The 25,142-nt window shown below is 56.1% G+C and overlaps 1 protein-coding gene and 1 long non-coding RNA gene across 7 annotated transcripts in view; both read left to right on the top strand.

The window, feature by feature from the left end:
• SEPTIN9 (septin 9) overlaps positions 1-25,142 on the top strand; it is a 139,164-nt gene that overhangs the window by 61,941 nt on the left and 52,081 nt on the right. The window contains exon 1 of one of the 6 annotated variants that reach the window (XM_084492536.1): positions 20,842-20,955. The exons of the other annotated variants lie outside the window; for them this stretch is intronic. Within the exon in view, the coding sequence (XP_084348662.1) occupies positions 20,901-20,955 (55 nt within the window). The 5' untranslated portion in view covers positions 20,842-20,900. Of the gene's footprint in view, positions 1-20,841; positions 20,956-25,142 lie in introns of those variants that run through there. 6 annotated transcript variants of the gene reach the window in all.
• Positions 17,207-19,351, top strand: LOC311420691. Its single transcript, XR_014684485.1, has 3 exons — positions 17,207-17,256; positions 17,380-17,514; positions 18,567-19,351. It is a non-coding gene; the product is annotated as an uncharacterized lncRNA (long non-coding RNA).

Here is a 25,142-nt window from a genome sequence, read left to right as displayed (position 1 = left end):
CTCCATGCTGTAGTGCAGCTGTAACTAATGGACAGAATAATTTGTTAGAGAGCAGCGATGCCTTGGGCTGCGAGCACTGCAGTGGGGCGCGGGGCCCCAGCATCATATGCACAGCAGTGAAGGTTTAATGGGTAGCGAGTCCTGTTGCACGGTATGATGCCTGAGAAAATTCAGGCTAGATTTCTTGCTCTGCCTCAGATTTCCTGTAGCTCCTTGGAAAATGGCATTTGTGGTCCCGTTACCCCTTGATTTTTGAGGCAGGATCTGGCCTTTGGGGGTCTGTGCTGAAGCTCTCTGCAGGCAAAGGAGCTTCCAGCCGTGCTGTTAGTGCTTGGTGGGTACCCCACCAAGAACAGCTGAGGGAGGTGGTACCCCGTCCTTTACTATGTGCTCAACCCACGTCCCTCTATAACATCCCCTTTGCACTGAGCTTCTTGGGAGCCAGGCTCTGCCCCTGCTTCTTACCAGAGGCTATTTGCAGTTGCAGCTTCCTTCCTGAACATGCACACAGAAAGGGCGACTGAGTAGGCCATGGCACCCTCTTGCTGGCACTTTGGGCTGTCCCCGCTCTCTTTATTTTATCTGGGCTGGCACCTGGATGCCACGGGCTGGCCCAGGAGGGCCTCGGTGCCCTGCTGGGGCTGGGGCCGCCATTTGGGTGTCACACTGCTTCACTGGGACAGGCAAAAGGACTTTGGGGTGCTGACGCTAAGAGCGTCAGAGGCAAATAGCTCTGTTTTGTGGCTGGGGGGAGAACAGGAATGACTTTGCAGGTGAATGAAATGCATTAGTTTTACAAGCAATAATCACGCAATAAACCTGAAAGTGGATTAATTTTTTTTTTATTTTTTTTGCTATGCTTGGTCTGTATCCATGAGAAGTTGGTGCTACATAAACAGGCCTGTGTTGGTTTAGTGATCACATCCCTACCAGAGAGCATCTAAATTAAAGCAGTAGTTCTGGGAGCAAGCTCTGGTTTCCAGGAAAGCTGATCTGGGGAGTGATAAGCGTGATTCCTCACATGGGATCTGTGGGCTCGGCTGCGTGTGACATGCTCTCCTTCGCTTTCGATGAGTGCAGTTCAGTGAGCGCAGGACATGCTTTTTTATTAGTTTCAGATGCTTTTTCTTTCCAGGGCTGTGTGTTTTGAGTTCTTAGCCCTGGTGCTGAGAACCCATTTCTGTGCTCCCTTGGGCTGGTGAGGGCAGCGGTGGTGTGTGGAGCTTCATGGCAGTACCAGCACCCAGTGCTCACTGCCTGTGTCCCAGATTTTGTCCCTGTGCCCCTGGTTTATGTGGACTCCAGCAAGCCACGGGCTCCCCCCACTCAGCGTCTGAGGTGTTCGCTGGGGCTTTGGGCTGTGAGATGAGGGGAAGGGTCTGAATGTACGTGCAGCTCTGTACCTGCACCTGCTGCTGAAGCACCCCTTGCTGGCCAGCCCATGGAGTGATCTGCTTTGTGGGAGAGTTTTGTGCCAATTGGCTGTTCCTGATGTTACTGGGACAATTTGCACAAAACTGGTCAGCCTTTGGGTGCTGACTGCTGGGTGCCCCCCGAAACAAGGTCCTGACACCACGTACAGCGATGGGGTGAGCTGCCCCAAGTGTCTGCATCAGGCTCCCTGCCCAGAGACCCATGTCCTTGACTACGCTGCCTGTAAAGGAGAGGGGAGGCCATTTTAACAGCTTCAGCCGGTCTTTGCAAAGCTACGCTCCGTAAATAGTGCTCTCCGGGAACTCACTGCTGCTTTTTAGCATGCATGCAGTGGGGGTGCCCACAGAAACATCTCGGTGGGCTTCCTTGAACCACCTGGGTGCCTCTGAGGGGCTCAGGTGGCTGCTGACCCTGGACTGTGAGACCCCAGTATGGGTCATTCAGTGCTTCCAGCGAGCCCGTCGGCAGCTGCATCCCAGCAGCACCAGTCACTGCTTGCCAGCAGGCTAAGGGTGGGTGTCCCCCTCCACAGACACTTGCACCTCGGATCTCCTCTGGCACAGCTCCTTTGTTCCCAGCGACCCATTCCCTGCTCGGAGGGGCCGGGAGAGCTGGGGTTGTGCAGCTTGGGTGGGTGACGATGGGTGCAAGGCAGTGGTGGCCTGGGGCATGCAGCTGGGCCTGTGGCCACCCAGGCCGGGAGGGGGCGGCGTGAGCCTGCTGCTGCGCCTGCTGCTGCTGCAACGTCCCACACTGTCTGCTTTGGATTTTGCTTCCAGAAGTAGGCACGGGACTACATTCCGCCTCTGGAAAAAGATAAATGATTGTTGAGGATTGCAGCAGAGGGAAGTCCTTTGTGTGTGTATACGGAGGCACTTTATTTGATAAAAATAGATGGGTGTTTTTTCACCGCGTTGCTGAAAGCATCTGGGTTCCCCTCTCCTAAGCTGATCAGATTTTGGCACAGCTTTTATTTAGCAGTGAGTCAGGATTTAAACTGTACCAGGAGGGAGTGATCTTGTGGCAATTAGAAGCAGGAATTTTGGAGTCCTTTTCCTGCTCCTCCACTAAATTACTCCGCATCCTTATGTAAATCATTTAACACATGTGCTCTAACTTCCTATATGGAAAATGAGGTAGATGCTTTCCGCTTTTCATAGACAGGCAATTCAGGATGCCCTGCCAGGCAGCTGGGAGGGATTTGTCGTGATAAAGCTGGGAATTTGACCTGTTTGAAATGCCGGCACCCCCGTGCAGGGCAGGGCTGAGGCTCCCTATGGGGTAGAGGCAACTCCTGCTGCTGATCTGAGCTGTGGGGCTCGCGAGTAGCTGCACGTCAGGCTGGAGACGTGAATGGATCTCACCGGACCCATCTTTCATCTGTGCTGGGGAGCATGGGCCAAAGAGCAGGAGTAGGGGATTTATTCCCGGGCTGTGATGTCCATCTGTCGGTCATCACAGGCAGGGGAGGTGCAGGCAGAGCTTCCTCCAGGGGGACTTCGGTGCTGAGTGGTACAAAATCACCGGCCAGTGCCTTGTTCCCAGCTGGAGCAGCACCAGACTTGGGATCATGGCTCTGCTCTGCTCTGCTCATCAGCAAGAACCGTGAGGCTCTCCTGCCTTCACCAGGCAGACAGGAGGGGACGTAAACCTGCTCAGCCTCCCCTGCTGCCTGCAGCTGGCCTGTCAGTGCCGCCCCCTCTCTGCTAGGGGAAGATGATGTTGTCCTGGTACGACGTGCCATTGCCCACCATTTGTCACCCTGAGTCGTCTTCCGCTGACCATAAAGGGTTTAGCGGTTTTGCTCTCTTGCTTTTCTTTTGCCTGTGGCTTCTCTCACCTCTGTGAGGTCTGTAGGACTTGGAGCAAGTGAGGCATGTAGAAATGCTCACAAGGAGGGCTTGTGTTTAAGAGTTTAGCGGCTTATTTTTTTATTTAGGTAGAGACAAAGCAGAGAACTGCTAGGCTGGGAAGCAGGGGCTCTTCAGCACCTGAAATATTTACCATTTCATTCCCCTCTCACATTTCTAACACTTTGAGTGGAGAACTGGTCAGACCCAGCTCTGGCTACCTGAGAGGCGCTTGCTGACCCCCTGCTCTCCGGGGAAGGGGCCCTCCTGGAAAGTGCCGTGGTTGGAGAGGAGTTCCTTGTGTGTAGGGTAGGTTGTTTTTTTTTTTTTTTTTTCCAGAAAACTTTAAAAATTCCCAGTGGGTGGAGAGGGAAAGTGAGCTATGGAAATTAATTGTGTGTCTCGTGCTCTCAAATGAAACACACCCTGGGGAAGGCAATATCCTCCACCAGAGGAGCAGCAGTGTTGGCCACAGACCAGGAAACCCTTCCCTCTCCACTCCCCTGTGCAGCAAGGGGTGAGTGCTGTAGGGAAAAGCAGCTCCTGGAGTCCTCTCTTCTGGCTCTTTGCCCCTCGGGACACCCCTGGAGTGCCCTGCTGAGTGCGGGTTGTGCTCTGCCATCGCTTTGCCCTTCACCCATCAGTTTTTTTCTATCGGACTGGTGTTACTGGTAGCACAGGGCTCTGTACTGGGGCTGCTCACTGGTTGTGCTCTGAGAGTGTAGGTGGTGTGGCTGGATCTCCAGCAATGCCCCAGGTTGGCTCGGGTGCTTGGCTTGGATGTCTGCTCCCAGCCTTTCTCCAAAATGAGACAGCAAGAGGTAGGTCACGGCATCGGTGAGATACACCCGTGCACCTGGGGCTGTCCTGAAGCTGGGTTGCCAAAACCGGCCTTTTATCTCCCAGTCAGCCCCAAAATGGGGTAAGACCCACCTCTGGTGTCTTGTGCTCGTTTATATTGCTGCTCCCTGAGCTGGCAGCCACGTGCAGGTCCAGGGCAGCTGCTGAGGCTGTGCCACTGCTGCACAAAGCAGGCCACGTCCCCACTGAGGGGCTGCGGCCATGTTTTAGAGAAGGGGAAACTTCCCCGCTAGCCCCGACAGTGCTGGAGGCAGCTCCGAAACGGGGCCCTTCGCCTGCAGCTGGAGAGGAAACCTAATCTTGCTCTGTACAAAGGCAAGGAGCTGACAGCCAGATGTGCAGGGGACACGGGGGGGGGGCGGAGGAAGGGGATACGCAAGGGCGGGCGGTGGGGAGTTTTTGGTGGTGGGGGCTGGAAGGGGGAGAGGGAACTGCACGGCTGGGAGCGCTGCAGCCCGCTCTGACCTGCAGGAAGAGAAGATGGAGCGTTTGGGAAAAAAACAGCTGTGAGAGGCAGAAAGAGGAGCACCAGGAGTGCTCTGCAGGAGCAGGGACTTTGAGCTCTCCCTGGTTTTGGCTCGGTGCCTTCCTCCCCCTCCTCGCTGCGTGCGGCGTTTCCTCCCTGGGGGCCAGCGCAGCCCCAGACTCAGCTCCACCGCTGGCAAAGCTCAGGCTGCACAGCTCCCCGAGCTCTGCCAGAAGCAGTGCTCCTGGCTCAGTGGGCAGGGCCAGGGGTTTGGGAGGTTTGTTCTGCTGCTGGTTACCAGCTTAGACTCCTCTGGGAGCCTGAGCAGCACCCAGACAGCCCAGCCCTGCTTTTCTGCATTGAGAAGGCTCCTTGTGCAGCACTGCTACATCCAAACCAAGCAAGTTATTTATTCCTTTTCCTTGTCAAACTCTTTTTGTGCAAGGCTGAGCCTTCCCTAGCTGGCTGCTAGTGCCCCGCTGCTGGCCCGAGCCCCTCTGTGCCCTGACAACAGCAAGCGGTGAACATTGCACAACACAAATAATGGGAAATCCGGTCCTGTGTCAGAAGTCCCGTTCAAAGGCACCTTGGCTGTGCTCAGGACGTTCTGGCTGACAGATTTTCCCATGAAATAAAAAGCGCTAGCTGTTGACATACAAATGCAGCTGAAGTGTAAGCTTTTACTGTCAAATTTTGCTGCTTCTGGCTTAAAATCCTTAGGGCACAGCAGTGTAAATGAAGGATAGCTTTAGGGGGCAGAATTTGCCTGAACTTGAGCAGGAGTTCACTTAGTTTTGAGTTGGAGTTCAGGTCGTTTCTCTGCCTCTGTCACTTTGTGAGCTGCATGCAGGAGGAGCTGGGGGCTCAGCAGGACCGGCAGCAGCAGGGCTGTGCCCTCGCTTGCCTCTGGCCACCTGGGAGAAGCTCTTGGAGTAATGGAACTCTCTCACGCTTCCTTCCCTGTTTGTAATAGCGTAATATTGTAATAATGTAAGAGTAATTACATTAAACTGTGCAAGTCAGCAGTGTCTGCAGGACACACAGAGTGCGGCAACACTTGTGAGAAGGGCGAGGATCACGCGAGAGGCTTGGAGGCACCACATCCCCGCGGAGCCCACAGTCCTCTGCTGCAGTTGGCAGTGGGGTGCTTTAATCAGTGGGACAGGAATTAATCCAAACCTGCCTCTTTGCAGAGCACAATCCAAAATTCCATCCCCCCACAGGAAGCCTCCCTGCACTGGTGAAGCTGTGTGTCCTAACAAATAAAGGTTTAGCATCTTCGTCTAGTTGGGGAAAAAAAAAAAAAAAAAAAAAAAAAGAGAGAGAGATGAGATGTTGCTACTGGAAAGATTTATTACTATATTTTCAGACTATAGGAATATCACAGGTAAAGCAGTACAGGCACTCATTGTACTTGTGAAACCCTGTGCTCGTGCGGACATCCCTTGGGTCCTCAGCTCCCGGTGACCGTCACACCTTTCCCTCTGGCTGCTTTGGGTCTTAGCTCACAGCTCCCTGACGTACTTCTTCACGTCCTCTTGGACGGGCAAGTATTTTTCTCATCTTTGGAAAAGCAAATTACTGTCTAGGATTGCCAATATCTGTTACGTTGTCGTGAAGCTCATGTGTGGATAGAAGAATTTTTGAGTTAGCATGTCTGGTCCATCACTTAACCCATCAAATATGTCCCCTTCGTGACCCTCTCCGTTTGTACTGCATGGATTTAAACAATAAAGCCGGTCTGGTTTTCAATCATTTTCCTGGCTTGGAAAAGAAAGCATTGGGAAAAAAAAAAAAAAAAAAAAAAAACACACAAAACAGAAGAGAAAGGCCCTCCTGTTTTCCACCAGAGACGCAGAATTTGCTCGGCGGGGAGCTGATCTCTCAGGAAGCACTGGAAGTGGCCCACTGGATTTAACACCCTGCTCATCAGCTGCATCTGGTGTGAACAGGAGGATCTTGTGTTGTGAGGACTTTGCTTTTTTCTGCTGAATAGGAAGTTGTCCTTTTAATGTTAAGAGTTAAAGACAGGCTCTCGGCTGATGTGGGCTCACAGCTCTGCCGACTCCAGCAGCTGAAAGCGTCTTCCCTGGCAATTCTGCTGCGCTCGGCGTTTCCCTGGGGTTATGTAAACAGCTCTGCTTTATGGATGGGGCTGGGACGTGCGATCTGCAGCTTGCCGACTGTCCCATGCAGGACACGGAGCTGCTGGAGAGCCTTGGGCAGCGCCGAGGGAGGGAGGAGGTGGGTGCTCAGCTCCGGCGGTGGCTGCAGCTCGGCCCAGTGCCTGCTGCTGCTGGAGAAGTGCTGGGAGCTGAAAACGGAGCGTGTGTAGGCAGGGTGCCCAAAACGTGGTTTGGTGCTTGGATGGAGGTGTCCCTCTGGAAATGTGGGCTCGTGATGCCAGAAGTCACCGAGTGTGTGACACGGAGGAGGTAGGAGGGGATTGTCCCCTCTACTCCGCTCTCATGGGGCCCCCCCCGGAGCCCTGAGTTCAGCTCTGGGACACCCAGCACAAGGACAGGGACCTGTGGGAGTGGGACTAGAGGAGGCCGCGAGGATGCTCAGAGGGCTGAAGCATCTCTCCTACAAAGAAAGGCTGAGAAGGTTGATGTTGTTCAGCCTGGAGAAGGGAAGGCTCCAGGGAGACCTTAGAGTGGCCTTCAAGTGCCTAAATGGGGCTACAGGACAGCTGGGGAGGGACTCTGTCAGGGAGTACGGTGACAGGGCAAGGGGTAACAGCTTTAAACTAGGGGGTGTAGGAGCAGGTTACACATTGGGAAGAAATTCTTTCCTCAAGAGGGTGGTGAGGCACCAGGCTGCCCCGAGAAGCTGTGGGTGCCCCATCCGTGGTGGTGCCTGAGGCCAGGCTGGATGGGGCTGGGGGCAGCCTGGGCTGGTGGGAAGTGCCCGTGCCCAAGGCAGGGGAGTTGGAACGAGGTGGTCTTTAAGGTTCCTTCCAACCCAAACCATGCTATGGTTCTATGACAGTCCAGACCTACAGAAATCCAGCAGGAAAGGTGCCAAGAAAGCCAAGCTGTGCAGCATCCATGCTCCTCAGGAGTACCTGGGGATGCACAATTGTCTTGTAGGTTCAGGCATAGCAGGAGGATCAGGCCAACAGGCACAGCAAAGTTCATCCCCAGGAGTTTTGGCTTCCTTGTGTGGCTCCGCCTGAAGTCCCATGCCTCTTATTTCTGTTGACAACTCCCGCGCCTCCCTAAACCCCTGTTGCAGATGCAACTTTCCACCAGTTCAGGATGCTGCAGGAGCTTGACCCGCACATCTGCGGCACCAAAGGCACCACCATCAGGTTTTCCTCTCCGTGAAAGCGTAGGAGTTGTGTTTATCTCCGCGCTGGCAGGCCGGGGAGGATGCCACACCTCTGGGAGCTTCTCGGGGCTGGGTGGAGCGGGGCAGCAGAGGAGCAGCACGCGGGCTTGGAGCTGATTTCGTGGCTCTGCCTTGAAGCCAGACACTGAGATCTGGCACGTGTTTCCAGGGGCCCTGGGGAAGGAGGGTGACAATAAATCTGGGCCGTGAATAACAGCCCCTTGCCCTTCTAGCGATTTCTGACACGCTGCTTTTTGATGACAAATGGAGCCCCGGGGGGTAATCCACGGGGGCTCCTCTTGGCTCTCATGATGAGAAAGCGCTCGCTGTGCGCAGGCTTGGCTGCGAGGAGCTCCCAGCTCTGGGTGTGAAGGTTGGAAGGGAAAGGAAGCAAAAGCAGAGATAACGCGTTGTGGGGCTTTCTCATTGCCAGACTTGGAGATTTTGTTGTACTCAAAATGTGACTGCGGCCCTCTGCTCCGGAGTGACACCATGGCTGTTCCTAGGGGACCTGCCGGTGTGTGTGGTTCCCCCAGGAGAGGCCCCAAAGGGAAATGCCGACCAAGCACACCCTGCAAATGCCTAACAGGTCTGACTGCTGGGGCAGGAAATTCATCCTGGGGTGACTGGTGTGCAATGGGGGAGTCCTTGTGATAGGAAAAAGGCATCCAGTCCTCAGATATGGCTGAAAGATAGAGTTACTGTCTTGTAAAAGATCAGGAGCGGTAACGAGGGAGCTGCAAAAAGGTCCCCATTTGGGGAGCAGAAGCTCTGCAGGAAGCCCCAGCTGGTGTGGAACACCTCTAACCATGGTTGGCTTGGGACGTTTTCCCTGGAAGAAGCCCGGTTCACCCCTGGCTAAACCATCCTGCTGCTTAACCACAGCGTGAGCGCCGTGCCCCTTCCACCTCCCCTGAGACCTTCCCGGCAACCCCCTGGCCGTGCCTCTGCGCAGGGCTTGTGCCTGCTCCCATTGCTGTCTCCTTACAAGACGGGGTTTTATTTCACTTCGTTCCTTGCCAGCCTTCCTTGAGTTTTGCCAGCTCTTTTCCCTGTGAGCCAGAAGACTGTTAGACATAGAAGGAAAGCGCTGCGTTCAATCTGCCTTTTAAATGCCTAATTCAGGAAAATTAAGTTTGTTAGCGCTGCCCTGCCTCTGAGCAGATGCACTGCGAGGGGTGTGCTGAAGGAGCTGTCTGGTTCTCAGGATGGGGATGGGTTGTCGTCGCATTCTTAAGACCATAGATACTCGGCATATCTGGCATGAGAGAGCTGGGCTGGACTATTTGCCTTCTTTAGCTACTGGAAGCAATCCAGCCTGCCAGTTCCTGCAAGCTCATCCTGTGGTTTAGTGGATAATACTGATCCTTGTTCAACTCCCACGCTTTTGTGCCTTCCAAGCGGATGGGGAAGACTTTGCAGGGCTTGTACTGTGCACTGATCCCGGCTCTTTGCTGTGGAAGGCACAAGTTTTCATTACGCTGTGGAGTGCTCGCTCCAGAGTTTTAATAAAACGTTAATTATTGCACGGGAATGACCATGAGAATCATGGCAGGTTGTAACCGGTCAGCGCGTCTGAGTGGTGTAGGGTGGTAGCAATAACTGAGGAGGGATGGCTGCTGCTTTGAACTTAATGAAATGTCTTCAGGTGCTTCAACAGGAGTTGGTCTCCTCTGCTAGGACGAGCCTTTGGTGTCTGTGGCAGCTTCTCATGCATTTGTGCAGCCAACTGCAGGCAGCACAGGGCTGCTCGGCTCGGGGCTGGCAGCGGATCAGCCGCTGGCTGCAGCGAGGAGGTGATCAAGCCCGAGTTTTCTCGAGCAGGCAGCAAGGCTGCTGAGTGCTGTGACTCAGTGGGATGGCTGTGCCAAGGTTGATCCGCCGGGGATGAGCGTGCAGGCTTTATTCTGTGACTGCACCCATGGGGCTCAAAGCCACATGTCCCAAACCACGCGTTGCTCCCAGCAGGTTGGGCTGGTGTGTTTGTATCTCAGCTCCTGAGCAGCATGGGGCTGTTGGTGAGGCCGTTCCTTGTCTGCAGGGTAGCTTTGGGCTGGCCTTTCCCCACGAGGTGCCCAGTGTGCAGCAGGGCTTCGGCGAGCAAGAGGTGACGTTGGCTTCAGGTGCTGGGATGTCCCCTGGCCTCTGCACCCAGGGTGGCAGCAGGGTGCAGCTGTGTCCTCTACAACAGCACCAAAAGCAGTGAGAAAATTGCAATTCTGCTACCCCTTTACCTCAGTCTGGGGATGTATAGAAGATATATGAGGTGAGCAGATTTTGGTATGAATGTGGCTGGCAGCAGACGCAGATCTTGGATTCAACATGTGCCTTGCAAGAAAGAGGCTTTCTTGAAGCGGACAGAGAGTTGCTGTTGCCGTGCAGCCGTGCTCATCACCAGCGCTGATGCTAACATCATTATCAACATGTTTATGTGAAGCTTGGCTGCAAAATAGCTCATCATCCTCAAGATTTCTCAAGCGAGTTTGCTAAATACTTCTTTTACTGTGCTGCCAGGGGCTCTCCCGGCGGCCAGTGAAGGAGGCGGCGTTTGGCCAAAGCAGTGCCTGGCCCGGAGGTCCAATTCCCGTGTGCCTTAAATCCATCTGCAGGCTGGCAGGGGAACAACTGGGTGCTCTTTTCTCCCGGTAATTGTCTGCTTTATGTGCAGCCCAGCCGCGAGCTGCTTCCATGGCACCTGTTTTGCTGGAGTTGCATGTGAACGTGCCCCTGGCAGTACCTCTGCATCCCTCGCCGAGCTGCCCCAGCCTTTGGGGGTTAGTGCAGGCAACGTGAGGATGGGCACAGCCCGGCCCTGCTGCTGCAGCGGGTCAGGACCCTTTGTCTGAGCTGCCCCGGGCTGCTCTGCGCCCTGAGCGCTGCTCTGTGCTGTGCGAGGGCCCTGTCAGCCCTCCAGCTGGCAGGCACCGTGCTCCTGACTTGTAAGCAGGCATTGTGGAGAAGTCTGGTTTGGAAACTGCTGGCAGCGGCGGGGCCGTAGCTGCAGACTTTGGACGCGAGGTGCCCCTGGCAGGAGATGTGCAGCTCTGAATGGAGAGCCGGCGGCAGCCGCGCCGAGCCCTGGGCGCAGCTGTGGGTGATGGAGGACCCGTGTGGGAGGTGTTGCTGATGCTTGGAGGCTCGTGTTCCTGCCGAGGAGGGCTCAGCGCTGACCCGGGCGCAGGATCCAGGCAGCAGGGCAGTTTTATTCGACTCCGAGGAATGTTGTCTGGTCGTTAAACCAGCCAAATTGGAGTACTGCGGGGTGCGGGGATTTTTCTGGAGGAGGGGGAGGAGGAAGGTATGTAGAGACAGAGCTCAGGTCTGGCAGATTACTCCCGTGCGTTAACATAAATGCCAGCTGTATCGGTCGGCCCCGTGATTCCTCGTCTGGGAGGAACAGCACCCTTGAGCTTACAGACACTGACAGTCCCTGCCGAACAGGGCTGATGCTTAATGCAGGCAGCTCCTTCCTCCCATCCTTCCTTTGCACATAAAAACACTTCACGTTTGGTTTCTCCCTCGTCTGAACTTCTCCTGAAGAACAGCACTTCGATTCTGCTGGTGGAACGCCTGGGCTATGACAGGTGCCAGCGGTGCAAATTAAAATGAGCGAACAACAAACGAGCGTGGCGAGGCCGAGTTCGTGGGAGGCTGGAGCTTGTGGAAGCGATGCAGTGTGCAGGCACCGTGCGGACTTCGTGTTGCGGGCTGCTCTGATTCATTTTGGGTGTGATGGCGGTGGCCACAGCTCATCGGAGGTGGTGTTTGGCCTCTTCCCTGCTGGGCTTGGCTGCAGGGGTCATGGGTGTGAGCAGAGCGCGGGCTGTGTGCAGGTGGAGATAAAGCAGCCCTGGGTTGTCACTACAAGGGAGCGGGCCAAGCTCGGCTCGTTCAGGAAATTTTGAGGCTGTGATCTTCATTTACAAACAAAAGCAGCAGAGGTAGGCGTCCTGGGGCCTGCAGCACGATGCCTGAGCTTTTTGTACGCCTGCCCAGGGAGGGGTTTTGGCTCGCAGCTGATGGCCGGAGCCTTTTCCTCTGCGTGGGGGCAGAGATCAGCTTGTGACAGCGCCTCGTGGTGCCAAATGCAAGCTGAAAACCCGCGGCCAGCCCCACGCCAGGCTGGATCCTCCATCCTGCCCAGGTGCGTGTGTCCAGCTGGTGACACACTGCTCCAAACCTCTCCCAGCTCCAGGACCTCCCCAGATTTTTACTCTCCCTCTTTGCTGGCAAGCATTGCCCATGGGGATTTTCTCCACCCCCTCCACAGTGCTCTGGGCAGAGCTGGAGCCCCCTGCTCCTCTCGCGCTGCTCTGGGCTGGCTCGGTGCCGCCTCGCTCCAGAGCTGGTGCTCAGCCCCCAGCACGCTCCCGGGCCCCTTTCCATCTAGGGCAAACTCTGCAAGGCAAAACGCTGCTTTTGGCCAGCTTGCAGCAGATCTCTGAACTGATTTTGGATCCTCGTTTGTTTGTGGAGGCTGAAATCCCCGGCGTCTCCCACCCGCGTGTGCCAGCTGCGGCTCCTGCCAAGGGGGGCTCGTGGAAAGGAGCACCAGAGGTGGGAGGAAGCCCGAGGTGCCCTGCCCTGCCTGAGCCTCGGTGCTGACCCCATCCCCTGGCGAAAGAGGCTGTGCCAACATCATCGAGTCCATCATGTGATAATGGCTTAATCTTAGGAAAAAGAAAAAAAAAAAAAAGTGCTCTGTGCCAGGGAGCCCGTGGGCACAGCTGTGTGCATGAGAGGTGGGGGCAAGCACAAGTGGCTGAACATGTGAAAGGGAGACAGGGCTAAAAGGAAATTCTCCTCAAACCTTGTGTTTGGATCAATAGTTTGCTCTTTAATTGACTGTGCAATTTCAGCACCTGGTGTCACAGAGGTCGGGGAGGCAGAAGCGGTGTGCTGGGGGCTGGGGGCTGGGGGGAGCCTGGCGAGAGGGGCCCTTTGTGGTCCCCTTTGCCCTGCGCTGCTTTCCCAGCAGGAGAGTTGCTGCAGTCCAGCCCTGGATGCTTTTGGGGGATTTCCCTCACACGTGCAGCCCGTGGCTCTGCTGGGGCCCTGGAGCCAGTGCAATTATCCCGGGGTCTGGCTGGGGGGGGGGTTATCTTGGTGATAACTCGGGTAGGTCTGGTAGCGTTTGTGGTGAATTGAGAGAGGGAGCTGAAGGCAAAGGCCCTGCCGTGTGCGTGGGCTTGCTGCAGTGGGTTTGGGCAGTGCTGCCTGTGTCCTTGTGCCCCCTTCCCGTCCCTGTGTCCTTGTGCCTCTTCCCATCCCTCCCTGCTGGAGTCATGGGAACAGGAGAGCCACTGGTGGTGCTCAGCGCTGCGTGGATCCGTGCCTCAGCATCCTCACTGTGGGGTCTGACAGGGCCTCGTGCTCTCAGAGGGACCGGTGGCAGCTCCACCACCATTTTCAAAGAAAACGAAAAAAAGAGGGAAAAGTTTTTTCCCTCGTTCCTCTCCTCCTGCCCTCGCTTCCTTCCCCATCTCAGCGCCGTGCGCCGAGCTCCCGGCGCTTTGTCCCTGCTGCGCGGAGGAAGCCGAGTGGGCGTGGGGCTGCGGCCGGTGTGGGAATTGTTCTTATCAAGCTGCTTTTCGTCAAGAAAGAATAATAATAATAATAAAATCTTTGATGGTACCAAGGGAACGCGGGAGGCGCAGCTGCCCCTGAGGCCTGATCCGCGGCTCGCGTTGCTTCCTGAGCCTTGGCCGTGAGTTTTTAGGGTCTTTGTGCTGCGGCAGATCTTGCTGCGTGCCTGAAATATCTCGGAGGAGCCGGGAGAGCCGGCCAGGGGCTGGCACAGGGAGAGCGAGCTGCCGGACACGGCTCACTGAGAAGCAGGGGAGAAGTATCAGAAAAGCAAGTTTCCTGCCATTCGCTGGGGTATTTATGACTGGAAAGTTTGGGGTCGGAAAGGTCGCGAGCAGGCAGCAGAAAGCGGCGGTGGCTACAAAAGCATGGGACACGGGTCTGCAGCCGAGTGCGTGCACGCGGCTCTGCCCGCTCACCCCTTCCTGCAAATTTTCCCGAATTAGGGACTGCTGGGAAGCTTTCAGAAATGGAGAAGCCTGTTTCTGAGGGGTTCAATATGAGGCTGATGCTTGCCTCCCCCTTTTTACCTTGCACCCACTGTAGTGCATGTATGGTGGAAATGGCTGGGGGCGCTTCTCTACCTCTGGGAGCAGGAACCCTGAATCCTTCTGGAGCCAGGGGCACCCCACAAGCAAGCAGTGGGGAACTCGCCATGCCATGCGTGTGTTGAACTCGCCAGGGGGTGAGCAAGGTTTCTGAAGCCTCTCGTTTCCATGAAAACGTCTGTGCTGTCACGCAACCGGGCCTTCATGCCTCTTTGGTCTTAATATTAAAATGGAGTGGTTAATAATTAATACTTTATTTAATAGTTGAAGTAATTAAGTAGGTTTGCTTCTTGGATCTTAAACCACTGTACCTCCCCTTTTCTTAAGAAAGACTAACCTGAAAATAAACGAGGAGAGCAAGGCCAAGAGGCTGGGGTTGTTTTCCCCGCGTGAGGCTCAGGCAGATGCGATTCCTGACCCTCTTCCCATTTCCTTCCCATGCAGGCGTCCCCCGCCGCTTAATCAACACCAGAGAACTGCGCTTCCCTTCCCTTCCCAGGCACTGCAGGCTCCCAGCCCTCTCCACCAGCGTGCTGGGGACCCTGTGCTCCAGCTGGTGGCAGGGGGACATCTCTGTCCCCAGACGCCTGCAGCCATGGGCACCGTGCCTCATTCCTTCCTAGGGCTGGCTGTGCCCCACCTCGAAAACTGTTTCACTTTTTGCCCCCTTGATTTTGTACAAGTCCTGCTATTGCTCCCATTACTGGCTGTTAAAAATCTTCCTCTAATTTCCAGCCCGCAGCTCTTACCGACCTATTTATGCCCTGGCCCTGTTTGGGTTTGGATTGGTTTCTTTTTGTTGTTCCCTTGGTGACGGTGATCTTTGCCCGCAACACCTCTTCCCTGCGGCGCATCCGCGTGCGATGTTTCCAGCGGTCACATCCCCTCCCCTCCCAGCCCTCCTTTCTGCCTGCTTTCACCGGTGCTGGGTGGGCAGGATGAGTCAGGACAGAGCATTAGTGATTTCCGCTTTGCTGCTGAAAGTATCTAATTTACTGCGTTTTAGGAGCGTCCTCACTTTCTCTGCACCGCATCAGTGGCTCGTGGCCATGCCGGGACCCCTTGTGCAGCGAGGTCCTTCCCACTGCTTCCCTCTGCTCGGGGGGGGTGCAAAGACTTTGCCAAAAGCCCTTTAGGTACTGACCTTCAGTCCCTCTTCCAGATTTCATCTGTTTCTGTTTTCCAGGCTCCAAAGTCATCCAGATTTTTTTTATTTTTTTTTTTTTGGTCTGCAGCACCCAGGCTCTGTTTTTGCAGCCGTGGTTTCACAGCTTTGTGGCACCAGGGGATGCGATCTGGCTGCGTTTCCTTTATCTAGTAAACCAGTCAATTGTCCAGCAGTCTCAAATCAGCAAACCCGTTCTGCTTTTTTTTTTTTTTTTAAGCTTTTCCCATGATCTTAGTTTCCTTCCAGAGGAAGGGAAGCGTGACTAGCACTGAAATATGGCTGTCCTCACTGCACTTCCCACTGCTTAGGAAGCAGGAAGGGTCTGAAGTCTTGTGAAGGACTATTTTTTTTGGTGACAATTCCTGTGTAATCAGCGGGGCTGGATTCGTGGCGTCATCGACATGAAAGCCTGGGCGGAGGCGATGGGAACCAGTGTCGGGGTTTCCTTCCAGTGTCCCCCACGTCCCCTGCCAGGCACGCTGCCCTTCCCAGCGAGCGCCCCAGCCAGGCCAGCTCCTCCTGTGAGTTTATTACTCGCCAGCTCCCCATTTCTCAGTGCTGGAGGCTGTGTGCCTCAGTTTCCCCACCTGTAAAATGGTGATCGTTGCACCTCAATCCCTGGGGATTGGCAACAAAAATGGTTTTGAGCAGAAGCACAGGAACTCAGAAGCTGCAGGGAGCACACGAGTGGAAGGGAAAGCAGTTGCAAGAGCTTTTTAAATTTTATTTATTTGGTTAGAAAGGTGTGACTTGCCATTCCCTCTCCTCCAACATCTGCCTTGTGTGGGTTGTCATGCCTTTGTTTCTGGATGTTATCCTGCATTGGTGCAGCCCGTCTGAGAGGAGCTGCTACCAGCGCTGTGCTGTGCTTAGGGATGAAATGATGCTGTGGGGATGTGGGTGGTGGGGGCTGGTGCCACGAGAGCATCCACCTACACGTAACACCAACCTGAAAAGGCTGGGAAGGGCATTTCATCCTCCATCAGCAGCAAGAAAAGATATTGGATTCTCAAAAGAAGCATTAGGTAGTTAATGACAGTGTTTAGCTGCTCCTGCCTGGTACTTTTGGTCAGAAAGTCTCCAAGCATTTTATTAGAAGCGGCCACAGTTATAAAGAGCTCTGTTTTCTAATTAAAACAGGAGGAGGAAAAGGAAGATGCTGGGGATGAATTACTGGCTTTTGTGAACTAGGTAATTTGATTCATGCAGCCACAGTGACTCATGCCACCTCGTCTGACCAAGTCTGATGCTCATTACTGCAGCAGATTTTGAGAATGATAAGAGAGCTGCTCAGAAAAACCTCGGCTTGTGGGAGGAAGAAAATCTGCCCCAAAACCTGCAGCTTGCGAGCAGACGGTACAGTGCTGCTCAAAGTTTGTGCGTGGATAGGAAAGTCCCCTGTCTGCCCTCACCTGTCCTGATGAGGGATGTTGTTATGCCAGTGCCTTCCCTCTCCAAAAAAAAAAAGACATTTTTTTTTCCTCCCATTTGGCACAGCCTTTACCAAAACCTGTGCTGGGAAGTGCAGCTGCCTTGCTGGGGTTTCACCAGCCTGGGAGAAAGAGGCTGTGGAAGAAAAGTTTGGAGAAAAACATTTAAAAAGTCAGGACAATAGCCCTCCATCCACTAGTGGCAGCACAGGGATGGTGCCACAGGGACAAGGGTTGAGGTTTCTTGCCAGCTATCGCGGCATCGTGCCACTTTGAGCTGGGTGACTGATCAGCAGATTTCACAGGCTGTGTTTTCGGGACAGGAAATCACTTCTAGGCCAGCAAAACAGCTTTGCAGGAAGCTTGCTGCTCATCTGAAGAGCAGTGACGGTGGAAGAAGGAGGGCTGGGCAGTCGGTGCCCTCGGTGGTCTGGGTTGGTGAGGAAACCAGGAGCTGTAGCGTGGTGAGCAGGGCCACTTCAAACCCTCCTGCAGCCGGTGGTTTGTAAACAGGGATCGTGTCTGGGGCAGCAGTTACTGTGTGAGATGTTCTGGGGTTCCAGCTAGCAGGGAACTCCAGGTGAGTCCCATGGTTTATAAACCTGAGTGAGGCCCTTGATTGTGTCAGCAAGGGAGCAGCCAGCACGAGAGATTTGCACTGAGCACAACCTAAGTATACGGTGTTTGCACCCTGTTTTAAAAGCAAATCCATCAACAAACACTTGTGGAAAGCTGGGACAAAGGAGCAGCAAAGCTGAATATATGACTAAGAGGCCAAAGAAAACACCTGCCCCGGAGGACAGAAGGAACAGGACCCGATTCACTTAGCAGGAGGAAGGTGGGTGACGTGCTGAGTGTGGGAGTGTCAGCAGCAGGCTCAGGGTCCTTAATCTCTGCCATCTGCCAGGCAAGGGCAAAGCAGGGCCTCGCCGAAGCTAAATTGGGATGAGCAGTGCCACACGTGCTTCCGAGGGGCTGCTGGGGAGCCCCAGGAAGGAGCTGCAGGGAGGTGGATGCTCCGTCCCATTGGGATCGTGCTCTCTTGCCAGGGTTGCCTGCCTGCCCGGCACCTCAGCTCAGCACAAGCTTTGGGGTTCAGGAGGTGGCTAGCAAAGCAGATGATGTGCTATTTGGTTGTTACATGTGGGCTGGATGAGGAAGTGATTTTTTTAGTCTTGCAAAGCCTCTAGCAGTGGCTAAATCAGATAAAGGTGCATGAAAGTCTCCAGGAGAGAGAAGGACAGGCTTGTGTCCCCCAGAAAGCCCACTCCTTCACCGCGTAGCAGGCGCTGGGGTTACGGTCTGTGGGGTGAGTTGGTTACACACCTCCCTGCTTCAAATATTTACTGTGAGAACTCTGGATATCCCCGCGATTAGTCGTGCTGCTTTTCCATCTTCCACTCCCCAGCTCAGTGTCTCAGGTGCGCATGGGTGCAATATTTACCCTCCTGGCAGCCGGTTGTAATGAAAATGAACTCTAATAGTCGGGTTATTACTTGACACTTCTTGGGGCTCTTCTCCAGGCCTGTTGGCTTGCTAAAACCTTTATTAGCAGCAGATATTAGATCCAGGGTGATTGCGGAGTGGCACAGCAAGCAAACCAAACTGCCTGAACTCTTCTGCTGGAAAGCTTTGAGCTTCCTCAGTGGCGTCTTGGGAATTTTACCTCTTATTGCCTCCAGTGGGCCTCAGAAACAGTCCCCATCACCGTGCCACACGTTCCCCATGGGATGTGGTGCAGAGGGTGCCACCAAGCTCCGAGCAGCAGGCCTGATGTTGAATCTTGTGATGGTTACAGGGGAGAGACTCTGAACATTAAAGTGTGCTCAGTCCTTCCTAACATTGGCCCTATCTTTTTTTTTTTTTTTTTTTTTTTTTTTTTTTTTACAGTATTGCTTTTGAGTTTGTCTCGATGAGTTCATTTTTCCCTTTTAAACTCTTTCTGGAGCCTTGTGATGAGGGTGCAGCAGGGACTGATGATCCTTAACAGCCTCCACAACAGCCCAATGTCGGTAACAGCTCCGGCCATGGAGTCATCGACAGCTCCTAACAAAGCAGCTTTTACTCCTCTGGTAGCTCCGGCTGAATATCGACAGCTATGTTTTACTCGCTTGGAATGGACTGTGGATGTGACCTGCATGCTAGCACTTGGCAAGAGAGAAACAAACCCACTTTCATCTGAAATTCAGTGCCAGTGATGCAGGTCAGCCAGCATGGGATCGGGTGTAAGAGGGCAATAGGCACCATCCTGCGAGTGGATGTGAGCCCGTCACAGAGAGCTGCAGCCCCCACTGTGAATCCAGGCTGGTTCTCGGTCTCTTCTAGGAAATACGGAGCAGGTGAGGGGTCCAGGCAGTGGGACTGTCGGGGAGATTTGCACCGATATCTTTATGGACAGCATATCGAGCAGGGCTGTGTTTACGTTTCCGTATCTGCAACTGCACGGAGGTGCAAAGTGTGCTCCTCGCTGCACTGTTGTGGTATGGTGGTTCCTGCCATCACCAAGTATGCAAGAAATGAAAGAGCTGAGCACTTTTCTTTGTGAAAGCAGAAGAAAACCACTGCCTCTGCCTTAGAATACCATACCTCTATTTTAAAGGTGCGTTCTCAAGGCTGGCTGAACAGTTCTCATGTTTTCAAATAATGCCTTTCCGTGTATTAAAACCTCAAGCTATTACCAGTATGTAAAACCTGGCCTTCTATTCTCCTATTATTATTATTATTTTTTTAACATGGAATTTCTTGAGTCTGGGAAATTGGCACTGTTGGTTTCATTTTCTGGTTCACATACACTATTGGAGAGCCTGTGGTGTCTGCAGACTTCTTTGGAGGTGGGAGGGCTGTAAAATTAAGAGTATGACACATGTGATGAAGCATGCACTTTCGGCAGTGGTGTACGGTAGCAGTACCACTGCTTTGCATAGCGTTTCTTTATGGTTTGCCCCAGGTGGAGTAAAATCCAAGCCCATTAATTGTGCTTTTCCTGTTGATGTGTCTGGACGCATTTTCAGGGGTATCATCGCTTTTAAATGAGGTTACAAAAGCGTGGGGTGGGGAGGATAAAAAGAGAGGGTCAAGAGGGCAAAATGTGAATCGACGTGGGAGGGGAGAAACATCCGATGACGAGCAGAGATGCAGAAACCCAGAGAGGGTGAGACGTGGCAAGCGGGCTGATGTGCATGGAAGGGGCTCGTGTCGGTGCCTGGAACTGCCGTGTGCCTTGGTGTTTTGGGTCAGAGGGAGATGTTTTTAGTGCTGCGGGGCTCGGAGCAGGCCCCCAGCCTCCCTGGTTGTGTTGGTGGTGATTTTCCAGAGCTGCGGAGGCGGCCTGGGGTCGGTAGTGCTGGGTACCTGCTGCCACTTAGCGCCCTGCTTCGGGTGTGAGAACAAAGAGGAGGACTGGGGGAGCTGCAGGGCTGTGGGATTAAGAAGGATTTAGGGGGTGCTTGAGAGCATCCCTGGTGTGACCCAGCAGCTGGGGGTGGCTTGGTGAGGGTGCCACTGCTGGTGGCAGCCACTGCGGGCTGGGAGGGACCTCGGGAGGAGCCCTGTTTAGGGCCAGCGAAGGGGTGTATCTGGAGTCCTGTTTATGGCCAGTGAAGGGATCCTGGGAGGAGCCCTGCTGGGGGCCAGTGAAGGGTCCTCTAGCAGTGCCCTGCTTAGGGCCAGCAAAGGGACCTCCAGAGTCCTGTTTAGGGCCAGCAAAGGGACCTCTGGACTCCTGTTTATGGCCAGTGAAAGGACCTCAGGAGGAGCCCTGCTTCGGGCCAGCAAAGGGACCTCTGAAGCCCAGTTTAGGGCCAGCAAAGGGCCCTCCAAAGCCCTACTCAGGACCCCCGAAGTCACCTCCAGCAGCCAACCCCCCCCTTCACCCACCCCACCAGCACCCCCCCTCCCCACGGGGGCTGCGTGCGTGTGGGGCAGCCCCGAGACCCCAAGACCCCCGCCCCACTTCCCCAGCCCCCTAAGGCCCCCAAAGCCGTCTCCCCCAGCCCCATTCTCTACGGGACAACCCCTCGGGCCCCCCCCAGTTTTGGGGCGGGCCGTGCTGACGGGCTGTGCGAGCAGCCAGTGGGCGGCGTGGGGCGGGCCGGGCCGGGCCGGGCCGGGCCGTGGCAGCGGGCCCGGGGCTGGGGGTGGCTTGGGGGGGGGTCGGGGAGGGGGAGGCGGCGGCTGCCGCTCGGTCTCCGCCATTCATTCGGCCGCGGGAGGCAGCGGGCAGGGATGGGAGACCCGGCCGTCAACGCCCAGCTCGAGGGCATCATCTCCGACTTTGAAGGTAAAGGAATTGGGGGGGGGGGGAAGAGGGGGCGTTAGAGGGGGTGGAACGGGGAAAAGTTGGGGGTCAGCGGGGTTTTTGTAGGGGTTTGGACTCGTCGTGGTCGGGGGGGACTTCCGAGATTTGCCTGGGGTCCTACGGTTTTGGCCGGGACTCCACAGCCCTACAGGGAGCCTTTAGTTTTTCCCCGGACCCCACAGCCCTCCCGGGGTTCCACAGCCCTACTGGGACCATGCAGTTCTGTTGGGGTCTTACAGCCCTACCCGGGACCCCACAGCCCTACTGGAGCCCCACAGCTATCCCCGGGATCCTACAGCCCTATTGGAGTCCCACAACCCTACCAGGATCCCACAGCCCTCCCCAGGACCCTACAGTCCTATTGGGGTCCCACAGCCCTCTCCAAGGACCCTACAGCCCTATCGGGGTCCCACAGCTCTCCCTGGGGTCCCACAGCCCTATTGGGGTCCCACAGCCCTTCCTGTCCCCATCCCATCCCCTGCAGCCCCCCGGAGCTTCCAGCTGTGCAATCCCAGCTGTGTGGGTCCAGCTGTGCGGGTCCAGCCGTGGGGCTCGGCAGGGCTGGGAAGGGGGAACGGGGACGGGCTCGTGCTCGGCTCTGCCTCGGCTCCGTGGCTTTGTCTGGAGCAGCACTGCGCCCCACTGCCGGCTGCTAACGCAGGTCCTGCGGGACGCTTCGCTTTCCTGCCTTTCCCCCTTGCTTTCGGTGGGTTTTCAGCCGAGGACGCGCGTGTGACGCAGTGAAAAGTTTGTGGATCCCCCGGCGCTGGCCCTTCTGTCGGTTCCCTGATTTTTGGATGCAAGCTGCGCCGTGGGTACCGAGTCTGAGCTACAACAACGGCCGTAGCGGGAGCTGCCTGCGGCAGAAAGCTTTGGGTTTGTCCTGTGGCACGGCTCCAGCTGCCTGCTAGCGCTGCACCGCTCCCCGCTGGGGTATCTCCTTGCAGTCCCCGGCGAGCTGCAGGGGATGATGCCGGCAACCCAGGCGGCTGCGGCTCTTGGCCTGGGTTTTCGGGGAAGGGACGAGGAAATGGGTTTGTGGAGAGGGTGCTGCTGCCAGCCGGGGAGAGGCAGGCGAGAGGAGAGAAGGGGATTTGCCTGGAGCAGGCAGCGAGGGGGTGGTTTGGGGGGAGCTCATCTTCCAGAGCGGAGTTGTGGAAAAGCAGCAGCAGCGTCCCTGCACGCATGCACTCCTGCGTCCTGGCAGCGACCCAAGGCGAGCTCCGTGCAGCGGCTTTTAGAAAAGAAAAAAAAAACAAAAAAAAAGTCATAGGGATCGGGGGGGGCCGCGATGAAAGCTTGTTCAGGGGCCGTGTGCGTTGCCATAGGCTGAGGCAGCTTCACCGCCTCCTGCCTCGCTCCTTCTTGCCTTCCGCGGAGGAGCGAAGTGTTGTTTTTCCTGCTGGGCAGACGAGGAAGCCGAAAGCCCCGCGGTTCCTCTTCCAGGTTGGGCAGGAAACGGGTGGCAGGGCTGGGGTGTCAGCGGGCTGCTCCGGGGCTCTGGGGTGCCCTCGTCCTAAAACGCAGCCCCGTCTGACACCCCTTTGTGCCGCCCCCAGCTCCGCCGCAGCGCCGGGGTGGGGGCGGAGGGTTAGCGGGAGGCCGAGGGAAGCCACATCCTGTAGGAAGGCCGGGGCCAAGGGGAACGGGGACAGGGAGCAGCCCAAATGTCCATGGGGTTGTTGCCCCAGGGCTCACGGGGATGGTCGTGACCCCTCTTTGGGGGCAGGGGAGCGTCCCCACGCAGGGCTCCGCGCTGCTGGTGTGGTTGTATCTGTGGTTATAGCTGTGTATATCAGGTCTCCTGCCTGCCCCTGTTGTGTTTAAATCCCCGAGGAAGGAGTAATTTCCAGCTCAGGTACGGTAAAGGCTCTGCGGGGAGCCCTGGGGCTGCTTGCTCTGAGCCAGGCGTGTTCCTTGGTGAGGCTGAGCCGTGTGCGGTGCCACTCTGCTGCGCGGTGCCTCGTGGCAGGGAGAGGCTGAGGAAAGCTCTGTGCAGCTGCAGCCAAGAAAAGGCCTGCCCTTGCCCTTGAGCAGGGATCCGGGGACTGGTTCATGGTTCAGTTCGCTCTCTGGGCTGCTCAGCAGCGTACCAAGTACAGAGCAATTAATTTCTGGCCTGTAGGGCAGCAGGGGCAACATCCATGACTGCCATCACCCCCAGCTCTGTGGGCGATGCAGGGGCCTTTTTGGAGAAGGAAAGAGTACCAAATGCTCATAGTTTAGCAGGCTTTGTGCCCGTCACTGTGGTGGGGATGGCCACGTCCAGGCAGCAGCAGCGCGCCCACCTTGCGCCGAGCCAGCAGCACCTCAGGGGAGCCCTAACCCCGCTCATTCCTCTGGCAAGGGCTTCCCCACCTTCAGCTGGGGGAGAGCAGCGTCAGGTCTGCGGTTTGCCAAGCTTTGCAGGACGTGAGTTAGGGCTTTATAGATTCTGGCAGGTCTTTGGCAGCGCCGCTGGCTCAGCTGCGGTTGTGCCAGGACTTCCCAAGCTCGCCTCTGCTGGGGCTGCAGGAACCTGCTGCAGCGGATCAAGCTGGGTGGTGGGACGAGGGGCACGGTGAGCATTGTGTGAAGCCCAAACCATCCTGATCCTGCTCAGGGTCAGCCCTGCTGCAGCGTCGGTGTCCTCGGCGTTCAGCTGCAGGCCCTCGTTGTGGGACTGGAGAGAGGAGGATGCTCCCCTCGCGGCTGGTGGTTGCTGGTGGTGATGCAGGGAGATAACTCCAAGGTGCAGGCCTCCTGCTCGCTGCCACCAAGCTAAAAGCAGCGCGTGGCCTGCTGAAAGGGGGAGCAGAGACGAGCTGCTCCCTTGGGAGCACGGCTGCAGCCGAGGCTCTGGCGTGCTGGAAGGTGCTGATGGCGCTGGCAGCGGTGACGCCGAGCGCTCTGCCAGTGCTGCGGGTCAGCGCCAGGCCCCTCGCCACGTGCTGATGCTGAAGCACAAAGATCCCAGGAGATGCAAGCTGCGAGCGGTGCCGAGCGGGGCTGTCACTGCAGAAATCACAGGGCAGCGTGGCGGGGTCAGACGCCAGAGCCTGGGCTCGCAGCTCCGCTCCGGCAGAAACCAGCAGCCAGCCTTCATCCACAGCGGCTGAGCCCCTGGGGAGCTTTCCCTGCCTTACTCATTCCCCTGGCCCAACTCTTGGGAAATCTGGGACAACGTTAAGAAGCCGAACCCCCGGCTGCCGCCGAGTGATGGGCTCGCTGGTGCCCAAACCTTGGCATTGTGGGGCCGAGGGCGCGGGGCACCCAGCCAGCCAGCACCCCTCGGTGCTGCTGGAAGGGTTTCTCATCATCACTTCTGTTTTTCCTTCTCCCCTGTCGGCACCTTCCCCTCGGGTAGGTACCTCTCGCGCTGCCCGGTGAGCGCTAGTTGTAGGATTTCAGCCACAGGCTCTGTCTCAATGAGTTGGGCCAAGTGATGTTGTGTTTTTTGGGGTCATTCAAGATGAAAAGAGGCGGCCAGGTGGCTTGCAGAAATCGCCTTTTCTATGCCCGTGAATCTCACGGGCTTGTCCTCAGGGCTGTCCCGAGCAGAGATGGGGGTGCCCGAGGCTACACGTGCCGGTGGGGCTGGCTCGGGGCTGGCGTCCCTGCTGCGCCCGGCGGCAGCTGCTGCCCATGGAGGGCTCAGCCCCGTGCTAATCTTAGCAGCAGCCCGCAGAGGGATGGTCGCGGTGTTATGTGGCTGGTGTGCCTCGAATTCAATACGGGGAAAGGCCCTGTAGTGACAGCGGGGCTGTCTCGCCTTTCCCTAAGCGCCTCCCTGGATCCAGGCCCCTCCGTCCCTCCCGCGGGGGGTTTTGTAGGCTCAGCTCAGGGGGCCGGGCTGCGTGACTCACGGCTCCGGGTGTGCGGAGGCTCAATGCCTGGAAAAGGAAATGCAAAAAGATCTTGGAGATTACATCGAGGATCATCGCAACCCGGAGAGCGAGGCGAAGCTCCTGGACTCCACTTGTTGGGTTTCCTGGGCCATCCCCAAAAAAACTTAATCCTGCAGCCGGGGCATCCGATGCTCCTTACCACCAGGATGGTGCGGGAAGGGCTGGCAGCGCTCTCCCAGCTGGTTGATCAGTTGTGTCCCGCTCCGAGACAGCCACCGCCTCCAGCAGGCCCAGAGATGAGCTTCACAGACACTTCAGAGCCCGAGACAAAAGGACGGGCTG

This window comes from Aythya ferina, assembly GCF_964211825.1.
Source record: "Aythya ferina genome assembly, chromosome: 18".
Classification (NCBI taxonomy): domain Eukaryota; kingdom Metazoa; phylum Chordata; class Aves; order Anseriformes; family Anatidae; genus Aythya; species Aythya ferina.
This window is presented reverse-complemented; position numbering and strand designations above follow the sequence as displayed.